Here is a 24,389-nt window from a genome sequence, read left to right on the forward strand (position 1 = left end):
TCGTAATGAAGGCAGGCAGGAGTGCCACAGCAAAAGTCTCCAGGCCCGTGTTGATCCTGCAGTGAGTACACACGACTGCTCATTTCCTCTCAGCTGCCAAACCCCCCTACATTGATTTATTACTGGACCGTACCATTCATCTGCCCCACTTTACACGATGCAGCTAAAAAGAAGCTATTGAATTTTGGCCAGGGAAAAACAAAAAAAACGGGCACTGTGTAATAACTGTTGTCAAAAAATAAGAAGCGCCGTGCCACACGCCGAAGAAAAAGCACCCCTCAGTGAAATTATCTCCGAGATGAATGCGTGACGGCAACTTTGACAGATTTGTCACTGCTTCCCCACCTCCACACACGCCATTCTCCGGCTATAACCACCAAATAGGATTCCTGACCTAGATATTTAGTTTAAAAAATATTGATTTAGAGCCACAGGATCAAATATTTCACTCTTCTGTGAAGGCAGGGAGGAAGCTGAAATATAGCCCGCTGGGCGACAAGACAAGAAAGCAGAATGTAGCTACAATGAGCGAGTGGCCATTAAGCTGACTGGAGGGGCTTGGAGCTCAGCAGAATGGAGCCAAACTGCCAGCCAACGCCGAAACGCCAATTTGCAACAGCTACCAGCCAATATACCAATACCTTTTCATTATTCATTCATTCATTATATAGATGTATTGATTTTGTATCTTATCTTTTGTGTGTTTACATTTTAATACTCGACAAAGTTGCAGGCCCGAAAAAGGCATGAAGATCAATTGTGAAGAGCACAGAAATAATTGTTTCCTTTTGCAGTGTCCAGTTTAATATAAAGTGAAGTAAACTGATAAAACAAAAAACAGTGTCTTTATAAATGCATGTCTATATCCTTCAACTTAATTTAAAAAAAACAAAAATCACACACTTTCAAATACACGACAGGGCTTTATTCCTGCGTTTGACAAGAGACAAATGGCTGTTGAGGAGAGCAGCTCAGGGTTACTCTAAAGGTGTTCGGCTCACTTTCTGTCTCTTTTACAAACAATGATAAATAGAATCCAGACTTTTAAATTGCTCTTATTTTGCAGCAGTTACAATATTCTTTGGCTCATTTGTGAGGGGATGGGGGAATTTGAACAATGCCCATTTTCTTTATGCTTTCATGATAGTTATAATGAAAGGATAATAATCCAGCCTTCCTTGGGTATGCAGTACACTAATAAACTGGACCATAAATACATAAATAGGTCTTACAATAAGAAAATCAATTCAAATATGTTGCAGAGTTTGGAACAGGTTCAAGCACAATATAATAATTAAGATTATATTATCCGTGTCCTTATTCTAAATACTATTAGCTCTCCTTCCTTTCATGTTTCTTGATGCTGGTGAACACAAGCAAATTACTTGCATTCGACTCCTGAATTAGATCCAGGCTTTTTATACTTATTCTGCTTCATTTGTATTCAATAGCGTTTAATAAGAGTCTCCCTTTCTCTCATTGGTCTTTTGTGTGGTAAACAACAGACCGTCCTGCGTTTAAAATTCATTGCTGAAATAATGACTAAAGAGAAGAACCCACAATGATTGATTGAAAAAAAAAAAAGGATTCTGTGAGCACTCCACACCATATAGAAAAAAATGATCCTATTAGGAACGGTAAAAGGTCCATGGAAGGTTAAAAATAAAGTAATATTCATCACCAGAAGGGGAGCCCAAGCATGTGTCAAAGAAATGTCACGGTATGACTGTGTGAAAGCAGGCCGCAGCGTCAAATCCAGAATCGCTTTTGGCTTTATTTCCACCATCGACAAGCACATCAGGCGTTAAACCTGGGAGGTTCCAGTGATGAGCAGGGAGCCAGGACACGTCTGAGAACTGCAGATTGGCTGCAATGTGAAAATAAATAATAAATGCAACAAAACAAAAAAAGCAATGTGTGAAGGAAGACCCTAGCAAAAGTACCTTGAATTGACTGTCATGTATTATAACTTAATACCCCTGCTTACAGCGAAATCCAATTACATGCTGTTTACAGATGGCAATCACAATTATAACTGGGATTTTAATTACTACACTGAATATCTTATGTGTGGATTGTAAAAGGAAAACTTATTCTCAGTGTTGGTTTGCACAGCAGTGTGTTTATAGTCCACATTATACCCATTAGATGTGTTAGTGTTGCAGCTGAGCAGTGCAAAACTGTTGCCAGCGTAAAAACTGTGAACCCTTTATTGCACTTTTTCATACATATATTCATTTTGAAACGCTTTTAGGCTCAGCTGCAGCGCAATTTGAGTAACCATTTATCCTACACCTGGGCCATTATATCAATGACAACAATACTACTGCTATTGCTACTAGGCAATGGCACCCCTACCCGTCCAACAGACACACATAGACCAGAAATTCAAAGTACACTTACAACAAACTCAGTGTTATCCTATGGATAACAGGCTGGCAACAAGACTTTGACATTGCTGTGCATCTCATCTTAAGGACAGCTGGCCAGAGTAATGCACAATGAGTCAGCGGCAGAGTAGGCCATCGAGCTAGGAACCCCCTGGTAAAGAACCCTTTTTTAGGGAGGGAGGGAGGTTCTGCCTATGTGAATGGCAGACAGAAGAGAGTGAAAATTGCGATGCACCGGGATCTCTAGCACAGTTGACCTCTGAGACTACCAGTCCTGAATGAACTACTCAGCAGCCTACCAGGCCTGAGGCTACAGGAAGAGACAAACAGGGAAACCACTTATAAATGACTTCACACAACAGTGGAGCCCAGGACTTCATTGGAGAGGACCCTGGGCTGCTGTTGCTGCTGCTACTGCTAGGCCCGCGCGGTTCACATCAGCAGGAACACCAACCTACACGTATCGGCCGCCTTGGAAAAGAGAGTTATAAATGGAGTGGCCTCCATTGAGGGATTAAAGGCGCGTAACTGTGAGCATCAAACTGATGGAACTGGGCCACGTGCTGAGCTGTCTGTCAAAGGCCGGCCCCTTCAGCAACCCGAAAGGGAAGAAGATTAATCCAATATCTCTCCTCCCTCCTGAACGTGGGGCCCCACAACAGCTGCACCAGCACTGCCTGGACCTGTCAAAGACTGCTTAGCATAAATTAAATAAATTAATCAAATAAAATAAAGACCCCCCAACGCACCCTACGCACTTCGCAAGCCTTCTCACCCCTGAGCGCGGAGCTGTTATCAATTATAGCTACTCTGGAGATAGCCCACTGACACCCACGGGCGAAGGGCAGGCCTCCACGACAGTTTCCACCAATCACAGTGAGGCAGATCAAACGGATTTTGTTTTGGGGGATTTTTAATGTTTATACTAATTAAAAAAGAAAGAAGAGAAAAACGCTCCTGAAGGTAAGGGGATTAATTCAGTGCTCTACATACTCCTTTTCCCATTAAAGGGGCAATTAAAGTGGAACACGCAGGGTGGCCCAGCATGCTCCTGCTCTGATAACAGAGACAGGGCTCCCATTCGGGCACCGGGTTCAAATCTGCCATCAGCCAGTGGAAATGAAAGGCTTCTTTATCTGTAGGCAGGCCAGCTGGCAACAGGGGGAAGCACGAAAGATAAATTCCTTCATTTAGGTGTCTGTATAAAACCATTAATTCCTCATAAAACTAGCGAGCAACAGTTACCTGTGTAATAAAACGTGTGTGTGTATAAACACATACGAATCGTTAGCAAGGTCACTGAGCTAGCAGTTGCCAGCGTGAAATGCAGGGCTTTAATAGCAAACTTTAGTGGCGGTTGAGATGATAAGGATGCATCTCACTGCGTCTCTCTCAGAGGGCATTAAACGAGAGATAGCAGCATCCCATGATTAGGCACATCAAGGCAACCACAAAACTGTGTCAGGAGGGGGAAGTCAGAGGATTGACCGTCAGTCCTGGGTATGTGCAGATAGTGGACAGGGAAGGTGGAAATTGGGCTACAAACAAAACTGGGAGCAATTAGCTGAACAGAAACTTTAGGGAAATACAACAATTACAAATGAATTAACAGCACATACGTCCACATGCAACAGACAGGCAGCTCTGTGATTGCGCAGAAAATCGGGAATGAAACCAGCTGAGCTGAACCGTAACTGATGACCTCACGGAAGTGACCCGTCGTTATGACAGCGTTTGACGATACAGAGCGGAAGTGTCAAGAGGGGTTTTCTGCAGAAGTAGTGGATGGAAAGGAAGAGATAATCAATGAACTGACATCAATTGACAGAGAAGGAGGAGCAGGAAGGTACTGAAGAAGGAGAAAGTGAAGGAGAAGGAGGAGGAAAAAATAATATGAAACTTCTGACAGTCTATACACAACCTACAAACAATACCTGGCTGCCTTTCTGATTTTATTACTAGTCTTCAGTTTGCAGAGTTACGGGATCAGAGCTAGTCTGCCTGAATCTCTCAGCTTGTCACGAAAGCTTATCAAACAAAATGTGTACTGTTCTTTAAATAGGCATCACAGTGTCTGTCTACTGAGCCTCGGGCACATACAGCATTTGTGTGTGTGTGTGCAGTTTATATCCTTTAATTAAGGACAGTGCAAATCACTCAACTTGGCCTAATTTACCACCACTGGTCCTTAGAAAAAGCTTTTTGGTTTGGCCTTTAGATTTTTTTTGTATCTTTCCTTTCCCTGTCCATCGCGTGCTGTTGGACCGCAAAAGGGATGAAGGAGAAGGGGGTCAGTTATACATTAATAATGACAGCTGCCAATTTATTCATTTGCACTGTGAGGAGTGAAGCGACCTTCGGAAGAAAAAAAAATCAATTACTAGCCCCTCGTCAGCCTGTAATTTAGAGCATGTGACTAATCGAGAAGAGCGCTGGCCCCCCAAGAGTGCAGCCGCAACGGACGCTATCCACTGGAGCGGCAGCAGAGAGTGGGTCTGCCCCCGTACAGGCGGAGAGACTGAGCGTCTCTCTTTCACGCAGAAGAGCTTATTGATTTTGACTCTAAGAGAATTTAGTGCAACGCTATTAATGGGAAAAATAAAAAACTGCAACTCCAGGGCATCAATTCGGTCCAACATAAAAACTTTAAATTAGAGGCTAAATTCAGACTGGTTTATTTCCAAGACTGGGACACTCAAGTGGATAGATAGACATTACTTTATAAACAGGACATATATATAAAATATATATACACACACACCCCTTCATATGTAAATACATATATATATATGCACACATACATCAGCAATTGTAGAATTCCCAGCATGCACTGCAACAGGAAGAAATTGTGGATGTTGAGAAACCTACACATTCAGTCTTGCAAACTGAATAGTCTAAACTGAATAAACAACATGTTAACCTGATTGGGATGCTGAAGCAAATTAATCTAAAACTGTGTTCATTTAGATGAGTGGTGCGTACAGTCAGTCCTTGATGGGTCACAGACTAGCAGATGGTATAAGTCTCTGTAAATCTTAAACTGTTTGAAATGAGAGGTAAACCTACACAAATCGAGAGGTTGTCTAAGATTAAACAACAGAAGACATGGCAGTATCAAAGAGAACAAGTCTGAATTAATACAAAAATGTATATGTTTGGTCAGCCACTTCAAAAGCCACAAACAGTGGGTGACTAGTATTACGGGGAGCAGAAAGGTTTATTCGTTAATATGTTTAAAACCCAAGATTAATAAACAGTTGGTTGTTTTACAAGCTATTTCTTCTTCTGCACAGCCTGCGTTCATTGATGTGAGTAAAGTGACATTGGTCCTCTAAGGCATGCATTACCAAGAGCAAGAAACCCACCGTTTGAGCTAATAAAACATTAAGTGTACGTGGCTGTACTGAGGAGAAACATGAGTGTCAGATGCTCGGAGATGAAAAATACACTTTTAAAGTACATATACACACACTCACACACTCATATACACCATATGATCATTTGGCTAGGAGCTATTAAGAATTACATTTTATCATCAAATAAAATCAAGTAATCTTAGATCTGAAATGTAAAAACTTTGCATAATATTCCCAACGATCTTTGCTGTTTGCAATAAGCTTTCCAGCACTGAAGCCTACTCTAGGGTGCCTGCTCCTCTCCCATATTTACAAATTGTGTTTAATCTCTGCAAAAAGTGCTGCATTACGGGAAGCCTTAATTGTAAGGGTGCAGGTTTAATAACAAAGCATATTTTCCAGTGCTTTTAAGTGGGGCGACACAGCAGCACTGTAATTAAAAGCACTCCATCCTTTCAGGAGGAAAAAGAGTACACTGTGGAAAGTCCTTCATACATATTGTTTGTAATAATAAGCTTCATATTACAGGTAGGCTGCTGGGCCATTGAGGCTTTGTTCCCTCACCAAAAGCGGTGCAGGAAAGCAGAACATTAATTAGTTAATGCATAATAGGAATAAAAGCAGCTTTTGGTCATTTGGGTTGTCCTAGAGCTGTGGGATGAGTGTAATTAATGGAGTTTGGATAGAAAAGGTCAGGAGAGACAACAATCCCGAACTCCAGCCACCGTTTCCCCATTTCCTCCTCCTTTATCAAAGCAGCTCACTCACCCTTCCTTCTTGGTGTTCACAGTTGTTCATTTGTCAGTTAATTGCACTTGGAAAAGCAATGTCAAAGGTCAGGGCTGGCCAACCCTGGTCCATAGTGCCACAGTGTCTTCTGTTAACAATTACTACGTACGAGAATCAATAAGTGGGCTTAATTAGTTAAAGCACAAAAACAAAAACGTTTACAAGGTACTCAGTGACTGATGATTTAGAGACCTATCCAACCTTATATTTGTGATAAAGGTTTGGCCAACAACGTCACAGAGAGCTACACCTTAGATGATCAGAACCTGGCGTCCTCCAGCAGAGACACACTAGTAACAGGATGGGTTAGTTTCACGAGCCCTGCTGGCTCTCGAAGCTTATCGCTTCCAGACAACAGCTCCAACATTGTGCCATCCAACGCCATTGGGATGGTGTCAAGCTTCATGCTAACGTTTGTTTGCTCGTTTGTTTGTTTTAACCTCCAGTTTGCTCTTCTGTCTCTTTAGTATAGTATTGATCTGCCTCATTATAGGACACAAAACCTTTTAATGTTTTCCTATAATTCAACCGTATTCCAACAGTCCGCTTGGGCAGAGACTAGCTGTAGCCCCAAGCTAGGGAGCTGAACTCACCGCTCAAATGGACTGGAATCCCCACCCTCTGTCAACATCCAGGTACATGTAAATGAGAAATCAGCTCCAATTCAGATCCAAAGAGTGAAACAAAGGTACACAACAAAAACAGAATATAGTAATGTCTTGTAATGATTACACTTCATTCAGGGGGTTTGCAAGAGTTCTGTGAATAATATATTTTTATGCAATAATCACTCTGTAGTGACTCTTAGTAGCAGTTGTTAACCCATTGAAGGAACGCCTGTTTAAATACAGCACTTGGGAATAACCATATAGCATATGCATGGGTTCCCGGGTTACATCACACCTTACTTAATTAATTAATTCAACTATATGTAAAATGTTCCCATAGGTCCCGTTATGAAAATTTCAGAGTTCCAAAAATGTTATGTTAGATAAGTAAAGAGCAAGTAGTGCATTTCCAACTTAAGCCAAAAAATGATCTGGGCAGAGAGCTGCTGAACGGAAACCCTTATGTAAGGCCAGGAATGTCTGTAAATATATATTTTTTACCACTGCAGATTACATTTTACACATAATATAGTGTTGAGCCAAGCTAAACTTGGATACTAATTTCATGCATCAAGGATCATCTGTATTTTCCCTGTTTCACTGGCCCAGTAATAATAATTAAAGATAAAAAAAAAAACTTCTGCTACTGGCATCAGCTGGAATGTTTCTGGTTGGGGAGCTCTATAAGACACAGAAGTGATAGGTTACCTAACATCTTTGCAAAGACAATGCCATGAATGTATATGCTGATGTGTCCCAGATCCACACACACTGCAGTTTACGTTGAGAAACGCAACGTCTCATGTGACTCTAGCCAATTTGTGTTGAAGATTAAAATTAATACAAACATATAACAATATATATATGTATGTATAACGTGACCAGGGAGGGAGACGCTATAGATCGAAACAAGTGGAAACATCTTAGGCAGGCCTTCATCCATTCATGGATTGATATGAGCTGATGATCATGATGATATATTTATATTTATATTTTTCTTGCAATAAAATAAAATAATCACAATGCAGATGTTTCCCCTCTGTGAATGGTTGGTTCCAGGAAGCAATCAAAAGTAATAAGATGCACGGACGGCAGAACATTTATATGCAAATGCACTTACTTAAAAAAAGAAATCAAACAAACAAACAAGCAAAACAACACACATAACAACTGTCTATTCTTTTGCATACATATCACATGCTATGCATGCAAGCCTCGCCTGCTGCCTATTTACCTGTCTTTACAGTCAAACATAAAATTTGATTATTCTGTAGCATGCCCATACACATTCTACAAGGAAACAGGACACAAGGGAGCATTATTTAGTCAGTGTTAGTGTGAGGTCTGCTCTCTGAAATGTACAAGACAGTTACCAGGCTGTATAGAACATCACAATCACAGCAGTCTAATGTTGCAAACTGTCAGCTATCATTGTTTTTCTAAGCATGATCCACAAGGAAAAAGAAGATTACACCAGTCCTTTACCTGTTCCAGAAGGAGAGCCTTTGTCTACAGCCGCACAATTCTGTCTTTCCTCTGATATGTTTTTACGGATTTCTGGATATTTCATGGGTGATATATTTGAAATATATGACTGCCAAAAACAAACAAACGAGCAAAGAATCTCATAATGGCACATATCAGGTGGATGGATAGCTTTTGCTCATTCGGTATATCCCCCATTGGGATGATTGGCTAACCCCTCTAATTCACAAATCACCTGGCATCACTTACATAAATGTAATTGTTCTAAATGTACTGTTCACCTCCCTTTGTTAAATACACAGCAATTCTGCTTCCCCAAAAGAAAGCACACCTCTCTAACACCCATTGTCCTTTTCTTGGAAAGCCAGTTTATAGGCAAACCTGCTTCAGATTCTCGGGAACGACCTATACAAATGTTTATGATGCTTTTATGACCATTGTAAAAGTTACTCTTGATGTTTTTTGTTTTTCTGAGCGTGTTTAAAAGTTTCGGCCAGCTTTCAGATCAGATGCAGGTTAGCATTCAGTCTCCGAGGGCACTGCACCTGCTCTGTCATTGCTCCCAGGGGCCTGCTCTCCTCCTTGTGCAATACAACTTGTGATGATTGAAAGGTAAACACCAATAAATCGGCCCGGCTTTATAGATTTTAATGGCCGTCTGAATAGATTTAATCAGCCAAGTCCATCATATCCTAGACCAGCAAATTGAAGCTGATCGAAGATGCTGCAGTTAGGGAATTAAGCAAAGCTGGGGGAGATGGGCACCAGCTACAGATTGTTTCATATCTGGCCTGGATAATGAATGTCTTGGTTTTCTGAAATAGGATCAGATTACACAGAAGAGGATACATAGCTGACTTGCAAAAATAATAAATAAATAAATAAATAAATAAAGCACATCAGTAGTGGCAGAGCGAGGTCTTAATCTTTAAACCGTTCATATGGGTTTAAACTATAACTGTCTTTTTCTTGATGGGTTATCCTTGGGTTGCAGTATAGTGTTGCTGCAGAGATTTGTGGCATTTCAACTGAAACCGTGGCAAAACAGGCTCGGAAATTAAAACGCCCACTATCTATGTGAAAAGCAATGGTTGTGAATGCGGTAAGAATTGCAAGGCACACAGTTGATGCTGATTTCAGCAATACATACCAGCAGTCATTGGGCTATAAAGAAAAACAGCTTCTGCACAGCACATGACAATCAATGATCAGTGGTGAGAGGGAGAGTGGAGAGTGTGATATTACTTTTGATAACAGTGTATGACTGAGAAAAACAGAAAATAAAACACATAAATCGCCCTAAAATACAACCTGTACTTTTGTAAACAATGTTGTAGTTTAGAGTTTACTGCTGTAGCTGTAACTGATATTATTCAATCTTCTTGATTTCCTAATACAGTTCCAAATCATGACAACCCGTCCCGTCCAAGAAACGAACACATGTATTTTTAATAACAAATTAATAAGAAATAATTGGAAGTTTTCAACCAGGGATTTGTTTTTGTAGAAGGATGCTGTTTAAAATACAATCTGGGAATCCGTGGCAGTGAACTAGTTAGGTTTTTCTGCGTGTCCCTCGCTGCTGAACGCAAGCAGGGGCTCTTTCAAGTTGAGCAGGGAAAAGAGTTGAACACATTTTTTGGCTAGTGGGATTGCTTAATTCAGAAATTAACACAACAAATCTTGACAAGGGAGCATCTGAAGCCAAGTAGATTCCTAAGAAGCAGAAAGAAAATCAGTAGTTAGGAAGAGGAGCCAACTGGGCTGCTAGCAGGTGTGCACTCTCTCCTCAGTCTACCGTGTCGAGGGAAGCCAGTGGGGACTCACTCCCCGCTGCTTAAAACACAGGGAATAAAAACAAAAATAATAAAACCATATTTGAGTGGCATTTTCAATAAGACTTCTGGTTCAGCATTTTATGTTTTTGTAATCAGCTGTAAACGCGTTGCATCCCAAAGTAAAGAACGGCAACTGGAGCGGAACTATCTGCTCTGCAGATTTCATTGTGCTAGAGTCCTGTCTGAGCCCCTACAGGGAGAGTGCAATATTTAAAAATACCTTCTCTCAAACATTACCATAGGGGCTATTCAGTTGTGAAAAAATGTTCAATGAACAAAATAATGAAATTGTAAGAAGTAAAAAAAAAAACTAGGATGAAAAACACCACCACAAAAAGCGATATAAATGTCTTGTAAGATGCTAAAGAGGCTCATAATCCTAAATAATTTAGACCATAAACTAAGCTAGCATTTCCAACTGTTAGGGTCTTTATTTTTATTTTTTTAAATTTATTTTTACAAAAGCCACTGAATAATGAATTTTATTATCACCGCAAAGTGTTCACCCGACACCGGTACAATGAGAGGAGCGCAGTGAAAGTAGGGTAGAGACAGTATTTCTGCATTTGCTCAATTTAAATTTTGGAAAGTTTCTGAAACCTAGCTTCTGGTTTGACAAGCTCTCAACTTGGAGACCATGAATAATAATTTGGGGGAAGAAAATAAATTCTGATCAAAACAGGACAGGACATGTTTAATGTCTTAAACTTCCCGGCTACGTTGACATGAGAGAACAGCTAGAGGTTATAAACAAGGCCAGGGTTTTTGTTTTATTCGGATGATGAAGGGCCCAATTAACGAAGGGAAGGAAGGCTTTTTTAACTGCAGCTGTCTACGTAGCGTTTGAAAATGAAAAAATAAAAAAGCGAGAGAGAAAAGAATCCTGCGACTCACACTGGGGACAAAAGCCTTCTCAAAGAAGCCCAGCTGAATCTGACATTCACCTGCTCGAAAAAGAAAAAACATTACATCTATACTCCTAGGAGTAGGTTTAGCTTGAAGAACAAGGAGAAAGTGCCTTAATTACACAATATCCCCATAGCTGGATCTCTAGAGGAAAGGATTGTGCAGCTTTTACCCATCTAGAAGGGGAGAGAGAGCCACCAGAGAGATATTTTAAACCTCTACCACAAACTAATGCATTCAGATCCATCGGTTCTTTGTACTACTGTCCCCGCTGAGCTTGTCTTATTAAAGCAAGCAAAGTCCTGAAACAGTGCCTGTTAAGACTCAGGCATTTATCCTCATTACCTGTCTTCTACCAAGACAGGTACCTGTATGGTTCTGCATACTTAACTTTCTTTTGTTTAAAACAGCACGCTTATCAACAAATGCACCGGATGCAAATGAAAACAGGGACGAAAGGTTTCCAGGACAAGGAGAGAAAAATCATATTGAGGTTGGGGAGGGGGAGATTCTACCTGCTAGCCTGGTATGGATTCATTCACTCATTCATTAGTAATATAAGAGCCGATTCTGTGGACTCTTCGTTCAGTAGTAACCCGGATGTAATCAGTGCACATGAGAGGTTGTACTCAGTGATAAAAGGGACTCTGGCATTGGATGTGTGGTTTTCTGATCTGGCAGCCTGAGATTTGGCTAGACTACCAGATCAGGAAAAGGTGGCTTGAGGAGCCATAGGTCAAGAAGCATTCCTCCCGTCTTGCCCAATGGAGCCATCCCATGCTGCTTGGCATCAGGGCTGCAATGGATCTTGGCGCCACCTCATCGCCTCTGGTACAAAAGCAGCCAAGCAAGGCAGGGCAGAGCAGGCCTCACCACGCTGAGCAGTGAAAGGTCAACATGCTTTTAGGAGCCACAAGAAAAACGTATACATTTTGTTGGACTGTGGTATGGGGGAGGTTGCACTTGGGGTATTGGCAGATTGCTACATGCATCAAAGAGGGTGGTTAAGCCAAGGCATCACATCAAACATAGAGCCAACCCCACGCCCGCCGCAACCCACCACTAACAGACCCCCAGGGCACGTGACCATAAAATCTCTAAAGGCCTTTCCTTAAAGCCAGGCAGCGCTGCAAGGACCCCAACTTTAAGTTAAAGTTGACTGGGGACTCTAACCCTAGCCTGGACCAAAACATAACACTAATCCCACCATTAAACTTCATTGCAATGCAGAATAATAAGAAAATGTAACCGTAAGACCATTTCTCCTGTTGTCTGCAGCCCTTTTTAAAATGTACCTGTCAGATAATATCTTTAAGTGACAGACACATCATTGTTTACACAGATCTTCAATATACCCATTTCAGAGCTGGAGAAGATAACTGAAATCTCTACATCTCTGCAAACCTATATAAAAACATTGCACTTGCACACATTGTGACTGATACCGCGCATATCCATCTGTGTTCAGGGTATGTCAGACAGTGGGCTCATAAATATTCACTAAAGCACCAACCCCAGCAGTTATCTTCTTTACCTCTTGGGGGTCATGCGATGGCCCGTGGCGGAAGCTTGAATCATTGAATTACACGCTTGACCGTTAATACCCCCCTAAATATGAGCAAAGTGTCAATGACTGACTGCTCAAAAAGTGCATTACAGACTTGTTTGTTTGCTTGTTTGTTTGTCTGTTTCCTTTTCCTAGCTTTAGAGACAACAATAGAGACTCATTTAATCTATTTTTTCATGATTTCTTAAAACACCCTGACACATGAGAGAGGATTTGAGCCATACACTGGGAAGCTCCCTGTACCAGTAAAGCAGGCAGAATAAATCATGATTCACAGATGAGAAAATAAGGTACCACGCTCGTAAGTCCTTTAATGCAGCCTGTTGTTTGGCTTGGTGTCCTACAACTGGGCACCAGAGACACGCGAGAGAATACAGTGACTGTATGATTTCCTTAAAACACCACAGACTTCGTAGGTATTTGTTGAAACAACTGACTTGGTTCCAGGCTAAATACACCACATACAGCAACTAAAACTAATTTGTTTCCCCACTAATGGATTAAAACGGCAATATTTGCACACTGTAATAAACATTGAAATTAAATCATTGGTAATTCTGGTCGCCGTTTTGCTATCAAGTTAGATGGTGTCGTTATTACATTTTTTATTCAGATACAAGAGGTCTTGGGATACAATAATGCGTCCCTCTCTCAATACTCATTATTCCCACCAATTCCCCTTTAGGATATAATATATTGTATTAATTTCTTCAGTGAAGTGTGCATAATGAGGAAACTGGTTATTTTTAAAAGGGAAAGATTTAAATTAGGAAAAAAAAGGATGAGAGAAAAAAAAAAAGTTAAGTCACCTCAGGCAAGATATAGCTGTTGGGAGCACTGTGGATCTTTAGAAATCACAGCTTTGCGTCGGTTTTAGATTGTGTGATTTGCTAACCCCATCTGAGTCGTACTGCTGGTATGTGGGAAACATTTGTTTTGCTCCTGCCAGTTAGAACATATATATATATATATTTGAAGATGTATACCCCTCTCAAAGGAGAAGAAGTTTTTACAGCGTTGCCACATCAGTGACACTTCTGGAGCTGATACACATCTGTAGCTGAATGAAAAAGTAAGTAAGCAAGTAAATAAATAATAAATAAATAAATACATACATACATACATACATACATACATAAAAATCAGGGCTTTGGCTCTTTCTCGTGTGACTAAACAGAGCCGTCCTGCACCTGAGTTTGTGCCTCCTCTCACGGCTGTGTGCTGTGTGCGGAAGGGAATGTGTGATCACCGAAGCGCAGCGCCTGCAGGGACTGGCGACTTCTTTGTGATGGGAACCTCGGAGGGCTCCTGACGATCTGTACTCTGAGTTTTATTTTTACATTTTTGTATTGATATTTCTAGGTCCCCGTGTGATGGGGCGATGCTGGGTAACCCGGCACTCGCCTCACCAGAGCTTGCCTTAGCGGCTTTCAGATGCCTTTGGCTGGGGATGGGAACATTTTCGGAAACAGGCGTGTATTTAGCGAGGCCTTCCTGAGCAAGCAGGACAGGAGAAGTGAAAATAAACTGGAAAAGGCTGTTATAGTTTTAAACTTATGTGCACATCGTTAGTCCTAATGATCTGATGTCACACCCTTGAGGCAGAGGCTTCTGTGATAGGAATAGATCACACAAAGAAAATAAAATTGCTCCAACCCCAACTACCATCCCAAAACATCCATTCACTCAATGCAATCTTTACCTGCAGGATGAAGTTGTCAAGGCAGTAGAGGTATCGTAATGTATAAATTATTGTACTGATTGTAATGATTAAATTAACTCCCCCAAAATAGTTTTGATTAATGTAAGAACCCCTTGCAGTTGATAAAACTGATAAAACTAGACATTCCGTAAAATTGACTTCATGAAGCATAGTTCTTCATGAAAATAAGGACATATTTAATTTTGTATAGAAGGAATTCTATTAATAAAATTGATTGACTCAAAAACATGGCTATTCCGCTCTCTGTTATGAGGGATAATATGTATTACCAAAATGACTGGGCAGAAGTGGGTTAAAGCAGTAGTTAAAGTAAGTAAATGTATGTTTATGTATATTAAATGTTTTCTTATAATTAATATTGTACTTTGTTTGGTCATTAAATATGTTTTATTTGATAAACCATTGCGATTTTTTTCTCCATATATATAAATGTATATATGTAATGTTACTTTGGCAACACTGTGAATTTCTTAGTCATGCCAATAAAGCACCTTAGATTGAAACTGAAAAAAATGAAATTGAGAGAGAGAGAATGAGAGAATGAGAGGGAGAGATGGGGGAACAAACAACAAATTAAGGTATGTCATTTTTGCCATTTATTTATTATTGTTTCTTGGCTGGAAACTTTGAACCCAATCATAGATGAAAGGTAAATTAATTAATAGAAAATGGAAAAGGGGGGGGGGATTGATGAAGAGGCCCTTTCTACACACAGGATCCACCCCCCCGACAGCAGAGTTCAGGCTCCCGAAGAGATTGGCAGGGTTCTGTCACTAATGTAGGAAATAAGTTTAAGAACACATCAGCTTCAACCAAGAGGCAGATCTCACTGTGAGTAAATAAATCATTACCCTTCCTACTGACAGACCGACCATTTAGAAACCCAGAGCAATATATAATTTTCTTGTTAGCGATAACAGTTACTCTCCAAGCATAGGGAGATAGAGAAGTCTGTGCCTACCACTTACAGAGAAGATCTAGGCTGTCATTGTGACACCCAAAATATCCTCAAAATGGTTTAGATAAGAGGCATTTTTCAACAATCAATCATTAAGATTTTATCCTTGCTTTACCATTATGCCTGTTGCATCGATAGCATTAAAGTACACATCATCTCCTGCAAACGCACTGCAACAACACCCCGACTGCCCCACCATACAAGGTTAGATACAGAGAGCATTAGAGGCTTTGGAAATACAGTGCCCAAAATAAAAAGGTTTACACAAGAAAATGAGCTTCTCTAAGAGAGGCAGGGTTTTACAGCGCCCTGACATATCAAAATGAGAGCCTATGAAAAGCAGCACTGGCCTATTTTCTCTGAAACAGCCTCATAGCCTGACTCTCCGCATAAGGTCCTGCAGAGCAAACTGCTGTGTTGGTGTTTGCCGCATTGTGTGCTTGGCCGTGTGTCCTAGTTTGGCCTGAGACGTCTCCAGGTCAGTGCTGCTGGGGAGCAGAAACCACTGTGACTAATTAGGGATGTGGCTTTGTGGCTGAACTACAACCTGGGGCTTTCTGCTATGGCCCAAGCTGGTGTGTCTGCTAAATAACTTAATAGTATACTTAATACGAACTTAATAATATATATATATATATATCTGAGGTCTTTGCTAGAGTGAATCCCATTTTCTCTTCATTTCATTTGGGAGAACACAGAGTTCAGTTACTTTGTCCCCAGAAAAAAGTAACTACAAAACATGTCAAATAAATGCATATGTCCTCAATCAGGTAAATGGTGGCACTGTTTTTGTTTCTGTTTTTTTTTTTCTTCAATTAGTCAACAACAGCCACAAAGCAAGATCATCCCTCCATGCTATCGTACCCCTTTGCTGCAGAGTTGGTGGGTTCAAGTTTAGGCAAAGGCGACTCGGCAAAACCATTAAACCCCCAGGTGTGCAAACACAACCCAACAGAAACTTGCCTTTCACTCACTTTCTCTGTTGCTAATACCAGCTAACAAACATCCTCAATCAGTGTCATCAATGAAAACCCTCTTCTCATCTGCTGCATCCACTAAAGGAGTTCAGCGCTGCCAGGTATTTAATTAATCTTCATAACTTACAATTAAATGATTAAGAGACCAGATGGAACTATGTACCAATGTAATGGCTCCACGGGTTGTTACGTTTTACTTTGTGTAATATTCAGGACAGTATGGACTTTCCAAGACGTTTTCAGCTAAACGGCCCCAGATCTTTTGTTTATTATTACTTTGTATTTATATTCATTTTAAATCAATCATCACCACACAACACAGCATGTCTTTAATAAATTCTGTCCGTTTAATAACAGTGAAAGCTGTCACTTAAAGACAGTGATAAATCAAGCCCCAGTTCAGTGGTACGCGTTCACTCTTCCGACTTGGCTCACTTAAATCATTGAGAAGAGTGCTAATTTAGCGTGCTCGAGAGGTAGTTTTGGTTCACAGCTACTGTGCTGTCCAGTTTTATTTTATGCACTTGTGCTTGAAATAAAGATGAAATTACCCCTCGCTACTCGGCCCTCACAGCAGTCTATAGCGTCTGATTTTTGTAAATGTCTGTATCAGTGACACGAGGACATTATAGCATGTGGAGAGCGATTCAAGAAGGCAATTTTGTAAAGTAAAGGTTTCTCATACACTTCGTAAAGTCCTCTGTGCAGACAGCATTTAGAAATCAATACACAGATTTTAGTAGCATGTTTCCTGCACGCCCCCTGCCCCAGCCACACCATACACACCCTGTGCAATACTCAAACCTGAGATTCCTGAAAATCCCAGTGAGATATCCTTAACTCTTATTTTAAAGGGGGGTTTAGTTAGCAACAATGACCAAAAACAACAACAATAACAACAACAAAATCAATCTTTGCACGACTCCCTTTCAATCAATACATGGGTTTTAGCACATTCTCACCTCACTGCGTTAAAAGTCAATGAGATGGCGTTTTGTAAAATGTCCTTATTTTAAAAGGTGAAGTTCATTTGAAAAGACATCAAAACAAACCCCCTGATGTTCCTATAAAAGCAATATGGAAGGAAATCAGTTTCTTAATGGACACAATATCACACTGATTCTCTGTGGAATATAAGATCTAAATTTTCCTTTGTGTGTATCTGGATCTGGAAAATGAATAACACATACTTAGAAATTCATAGTAAAAAGATTACCTCAACCATATCAGGACACAATGAGCAAACAGCGAAACATAACATAAATGGAATATGTTCCAGAGAAATAGGTGATATTAATGTTGTTGTTTTTTCATAGGAGCAGAAATAATGTGTTTATGCTAATTAACTCTGCTGAAACTTTCTCTCACTCTGCTGCTAGATGGTGCTCAGGAGAAGATAAGGAGTTTTAGGGGGTGGGGGGAAAGTATTTTTGTATTATAATTTGTTTATTAAATCTGTCCAAGGCAACAGCTGAATCAGAAAGGCATTAAGGCTCAGGAACCAATTTTCCTTTCCTTATAAACTCCTAAAATACAGGGGATAAGCAATTACTGGAGGGCTGACAGATTTAGTGCCATGCGGGCTCGTAAATTCTCAGGGAGTCTATGGATTCCTATAGAAATGCACTTGAAGAGAGACTCGCCTCATTCAGAGCCCCAACCCCACCCCATCAATTGGAAATCCACATTGACGACAGCAGTTAAAAGTGGAGGCAGAGCAGACAAATTAGACTTGCGCCTTTCTCCCGCTACTTCACCCCTGAGATTGCAAGAGTCAAAGCACACTGATAAGGTTAACATGGTGGGTGTGTGTGTGTGTGTGTGTGTGTGTGTGTGTGTGTGTGTCTCCGTTTAAACTCCTGTAAGCTCTGCTCAAAGCCTTTATCAATCAACTGCGCCGGTTCTCATAACAAGAAGGTGTTTCTCCCAAATTGCATCATCTTTGGTAGGTGTAGAATCTCACATGATTTAAATATGGAAAAAGGGACTCATTTAGTGCTATGTTGAAGTTACAGTCCACAATTTAACATTTTTATATACAATTTATAATGTACAACACAAATTATAACACAAATTGGAGTGGGACCACTATATTTTGTGCTATGTCACTTGATTGCTTCAGTAATCTTGCATTTGTGATACAAAAGCAATGCAATGAAGACCATTTCAGCTACTGTAGCCCTTGCATCTATTCATGATTTTAATCTGCAAAATACTTTAAAAACTACAAAACCAAAATAATGAACTTTTCGGAGGGTTTTTGTTTGTACATCGACTGGTGAAAGGAATTCATGACAATTTTGTATTATAGAAAGAGGTGCACTAAAAATTGTCTCACACAAAAAAAAATGTAAAATACATGTATTTTTATCCAATCATATACAAATCAAAAATAAAATACAAACACATCAATTACCTGAATAAACAAACAAGGAAATTATCCTACCTGTTTCCTGCAGGTATAATCCTCCTCTGACAGAGAGCCAACACTGCCGAACTTCCAGACTCCACTTCCTGTTTGATGTCCCACAGCAATGGGTCAGTGGGCTTCATGGTGAGAAAGTTCACCCCTTCCTTAAACAAGGCCCTGCAGGAGCACAGGGAGGAAGCAAGTAAAGTGGTCAGGAAATCCAGCCTGACTGATCTTAAAAACACATACGACTGTCAAGTCTGAGGAGAGATTGCCAGTATCATCCCTCCAGGGAGGCAGGGTCTTCCAGCTCCTTACGCCACCTGAGCTCTTAATTACATAATGGATCCAATTACTTGACTAATTGGACCAGATTAACACTCTACCCAAGACTTTAGCAGGGCTTGATTTACTGAGATCTTGATGCACTGTGAGCCTTGAGGACCAGAATTTTCCACCTCGGTCTTACATTAAAATAGAAGTATATACATTAAACAGGGTGTACACCACTGAAGAACCCCATTCAAAAGAGCAAATAGACTAAATATAGCAGTCTGACCTTCAGGGAACACATTATCATTCAGGACTGACCAGTTTACATGTTCGAACAAAACCATTTCAGACATGCAATCAGGGTAAGATTGCTGACAAATTAAAAAGTAATAATAACGCAGATGAATAAAAGTATTGGGCCATCTAATTTCCTTGGGCTAAATCCACACCCACTTAAAAGCAACATTGTGGTGTTTTCTTTAAAAGCAACAAACAAACAAACAAACAACACAGAAATAAAAACAGGAAACAGGACACAAGAAACCACAAGAAACACGAAACATAAGTCACACTGTAGGGTCAATTGCAGTAGAATTTTCTTTTCTTTTCTCTGATTGTATGGCTTTATAAACAATTAGTTAGATTTCCTCATGAACTTTGCCCATGTCTTTTATGTCCCGAATGAGACAAGAACTTGGTCTAAAGTCTTGCACGCAAAAAAGGACACCGCACTTGAGCATGCATTGAAAATGACAGCACCCCCTACTGGTCCACCAACACCACTGCACACAGCATAGCAACCTGGCTTTCTATGGACATCTCCCATCCAAGCAATGACCAGGTCCAGCCTTCCATCTACGATCTGACACTATGAGGCTTCAAGGTCAGGTCATTTGGCTGCTGACAATCATTAGGACAAATCATACACTGGTAGTGCGCCCTGGGTTGATGGACAGAAGACTAGTGACCAGGCCAGAAAAACGCAGACTCATGAACACAATCAATAACAAACCCTCTTTGCCTGTTCCACAAAATAGCAAGGCAGATTTCCCAGTGTGTTCCCATTAAATATCTGCAATCCCACAGGTCAGGGATTAGACCCGGAGTCATCCCAGACAGGTCTTATCTTGGGCAGTACCTGGTGTGTGAAAAAAAAATATTTCCATTCCCCCGCTGATTTCCTCCAATACAGCTGCACTGGACTTTGCTATTCATCACCTTGACAAGACACTTGGGAAGTTTATTAAATGCACAAGTTATTACAAGGTGGCAGTGACCTTGGCAACAGAGCCACCAAAGAGTCCCCTTATAACAATCATTCAGCTTGTTTATTATGGTTTTAAAGAAAAAGAAAAAAACAGAAAAGGAAGCAGTTGCTCTCCGGCTTCTTTCATTTCTCCTCAACATCACGCTTATGATTAAGTGGAAAAGGTAAATGCCTCAAGGCTATAAGCGGAGACATAATTATTGCATGGAGTGGCTGATCTCTTGGTTTGTGCTCCAACATGAGGTCATCCGAAACGGTAAGAGTTACAGCAGATCTGTTTAGCAACAACCGCTTAATAATTACAGGCACATTACAACTGCGATCCCCGATTTTACAGCAAGCGCAGAAGGATTTGCCAGCAGAAAAACAGCAGGTCCCAAACAAACAACTGCTCTGGAATTGTACCATAAAAAACAATCACTGGACCTTTCCTTTTTCCTTTTCTTCTGTTTTCTTCAACCACTGCATTTTGTGTACTTTACAAGTGTTGCAGGTCCCCCGCAACGAGTGGCAGAAAAACAAGGATCATTGAGGCTTAAACTCCAGGAGGCCTAGTTATCCTGCCCACCTCCCAGCACATCATCCAGGTACACAGAAGTGCACAAAGGGTTAACCCTCCTTCAATATCAGGATGGAGGCTGGAGGCTAAGCAGTAAAACAATAAGTTCTGTGCAGAAAATACCAAAGCATGAGAGGCTGCCTTGTAGCCTGCAGGACACTGTTGTTCATAATGATATTATTGCATTCAGCTCCATCACTGGCGAGGAAAGTCATTTCAGTAGTTGTAGTGCAGTCGATTACATATTCCACTGAAACCCCGTTCTGTAGGAAACACAATAAAGCCTGATAATATTAATAAAAAGGTTGATGTAAATAGGCTATAGAATATAAAGCATGCTGCCTTTGGGATGAGGCATCTGAGTATGTAGGCCATCAGTTTAGCGATGCCATTTCCTCTTATGAAAACGCATTGCTCCCAAGTGAGACAATACAACTGTCTGTTGCCCAAGGACAGGACTCCCTTTATAAGTTTAGGCAACTGCAGCACTTCACAAACCACACGCTCCACAACCGCGGCTGAGATGCACGGGCCCAATCAATCAAGCTCGACAGGTTTGATCCGGGTAAACCACACGGGCATTCGTTCTGAAACTGTATTTCTGAAATGCGTTTTAGGATTAAGGAGACAATTATAGAGATTTGTGCGTGTGCGTGTGCCTGGGTGGCGCAGAATTAGTCGCCACAGGTGAACAGTACAATGTGCAGTAAGCAGTTGCACACATTTGTAGGTTGGGTGATGGTGTTAGTATTTGAATATTACACGTTGCTTGTACTGCTGACACAGATTTGGTACCTAATGTCTGGGCATTCTGAAACATTCAACTCAGGTAAAGACACTGGTGCACGACTTTCTGACAAAAAACGGTCACGTTTAAATTGGCAGATCTAGAGAGAGAGAAGCTGTGAAAAGAATATGTGTCACTTCAACATAGTTTAGGAGTTTAACAAGGTTTTATTTAGAGGGAGAAAAAGTTTAAAGCTTTTATTTGTTTTTGAGATTAAAGAAAGCTGTTATCGCAAGGCCCGATCATTTGCACTACCAATGTTTAAGATATTGCTCATGGAAGACCAAGTGAATTTGACGCTGACACCACTACAAATTCCAAACTTGCACGTGGCGCTTTTAATTGAAGGTGCTAAGGAAAGAGGAGAGAAGAGGCGATTGGGGCAGCTGTTATGGTCCTTGGAATGGAATGTAATTATAAACGCCATGTCACACGTTACTCAGGAGAGGAGGCAAGCGCATGCCAGGACGTGGTGACATTCTGACAGGCTGAAGGAGAGTTTCAATTGGGCGCCGGCAGTAAATCTGAGAGGAGATGAGAACAATGACTTCCTCGGCAATAAGTCTAAGAAGTGGTTTACCTTGAGGCCTTGTGGAGCTGTCTGTAATAGAAGTTTCCAGATTTATTTGGAACTTAAGCTATGACATACCCCCAGAGAACGACGCTGCCATCCCTTTCACCCCCTCACATCTACCCCCTCCCACCCGCCACCACAAAGTCACATTGCAGCAACCTTCTTAAAAAAATCAGCAACAGTGACATTGCATTTGAATCCTAAGTGGATTAGAAGTTCAAACACATTTCCTCCATTGCTAGAGAGCCGAGTTTCACTTCTAAGCCCAATGACAGTGTTTTGTATGTATTTATTTTTGCAGCATCGCAATTTGGTTTCGTTTTTAATTTGGAACACCAGGAGGAGTAGGTTGTATGGTCATTTTTCTCTTGGTGAAAGGCATGTGGAAAGCAAATTAAAGGCAGCACCAATCATGTCTACTTAAAAAATAGATATGCAAATGAACTTTGCAATCCACCTAATAAGAACATAAGTCAGCAGGCAACTTCAACCAATTGTTAATAACAAAATAATAAAATAAAAAAGAAGCTTAAGAAATATAGAATTCCCATTTCCAAGCCATTCACCTCCCTCTGACAGTAAAATTACCTTGTCTAAAGCACTGTGTTGTCCTGCTGTACCTTTAATGTACAAGTGTACAAGACATCTCACCGTGAGTCACATGCCGTACAGTACATTTCAGCGATATTGAGTGATCCTGAATGTGTAATCACTTGAAGAAAGCTGAGAAAAGCTTTTAGCAGTTTCAAAGGTTGTCTTAATTATTTCCGCCTGCTAATCTGGGAAGAACGACAACAGTGTGTGTAATTTATACATAAATACACACACACACATATTCATACATATATATAGACACACATACATATATATATATACATATATATATATATATATATATATATATATATATAGAGAGAGAGAGAGAGAGAGAGAGAGATATGTATTAGTTCTGTTCTGTTCCAATTCAGTTCTTCCAGCTAGGTTTTAAAGATGGTCTAACAAAGAAAAAGCTATTTAAAAAATAGAATAAAGGTTTGATCACAACTTCTTTCAGGTGGTCTCCAAGATATATGATAAATGGGGGATTGTTTTAAATATGCAAGATCATTCACATCAGAAAAAAAGAAGGGAAAACCGCTGACTTTCATCTTTCAAGGTCTTCTTTTATAAATTAAAGTTTGATATCTATGCAGCTGAACTACAGTGGCGTTCAGAAAAGTCATGACTGAAGAGTTCTGTAAAAAACGTAATTCTATCAATGCTCGCAATAACCCTTTGAAGTTAAAGTTTTGTAAGTTATAATTTTTATTCCAATTTCTCTTTACCAATCCAAATAGACAAAAGACATTTCAATAGTGTGTGCCTTGCAGTTTATTAGGAGTAGGATTCTTGTGTATTACAGATTGATTCAGCAGTCTGCAACTCTCATTATGAAAATTAGACCTGTTATTTATTATTGGTAGCTTACAATAGTTCATGAGTTAATAATTATTTTTCTAATATATAAAATTAAGGATTCAAATTAAATTAAAAAGCATGTTTAACCTTGGGCCAGTGTGTTTGAAAACAGTCACAAACTAAGTTGATATCATATGTAAAAGCATCCCCTAGTTTACACATGGTACATAGCTTAAAACAAATGTACACAACAATTCTCACATGCTCTCCAGGGCAAGAGATCCAGATCTCTGCTTTATGAAGTGTGAAAAAAGATAGACCTCAGGTATAGTTACTTAATTTTTGCGTGACGAACCCGAGGGATAATGTGTGAGGCCACCCAGCTCACCCTGGAGTCAGTGCCAAAGCCACACAGGGAATGCGTCAGTATGCACGGAACTGATAATCATCGGGCTGAATCCCAATGATCTCGTTGCCATTTAAATCGGAGTGACTGACCTCCATATTGAAGGCTTCCCCTGACC

General features: G+C 40.4%; 1 protein-coding gene across 1 annotated transcript in view; it reads right to left on the reverse strand.

Moving 5' to 3' along the window:
• LOC136712904 (transmembrane protein 132C) overlaps positions 1-24,389 on the reverse strand; it is a 169,406-nt gene that overhangs the window by 62,026 nt on the left and 82,991 nt on the right. The window contains exon 3 of the mRNA XM_066689729.1: positions 19,044-19,184. Coding sequence (XP_066545826.1) covers positions 19,044-19,184 — 141 coding nt within the window. The remainder of the gene's footprint in view (positions 1-19,043; positions 19,185-24,389) is intronic.

This window comes from Amia ocellicauda, chromosome 17, assembly GCF_036373705.1.
Source record: "Amia ocellicauda isolate fAmiCal2 chromosome 17, fAmiCal2.hap1, whole genome shotgun sequence".
In the NCBI taxonomy this organism is placed as follows: Eukaryota; Metazoa; Chordata; class Actinopteri; order Amiiformes; family Amiidae; genus Amia; species Amia ocellicauda.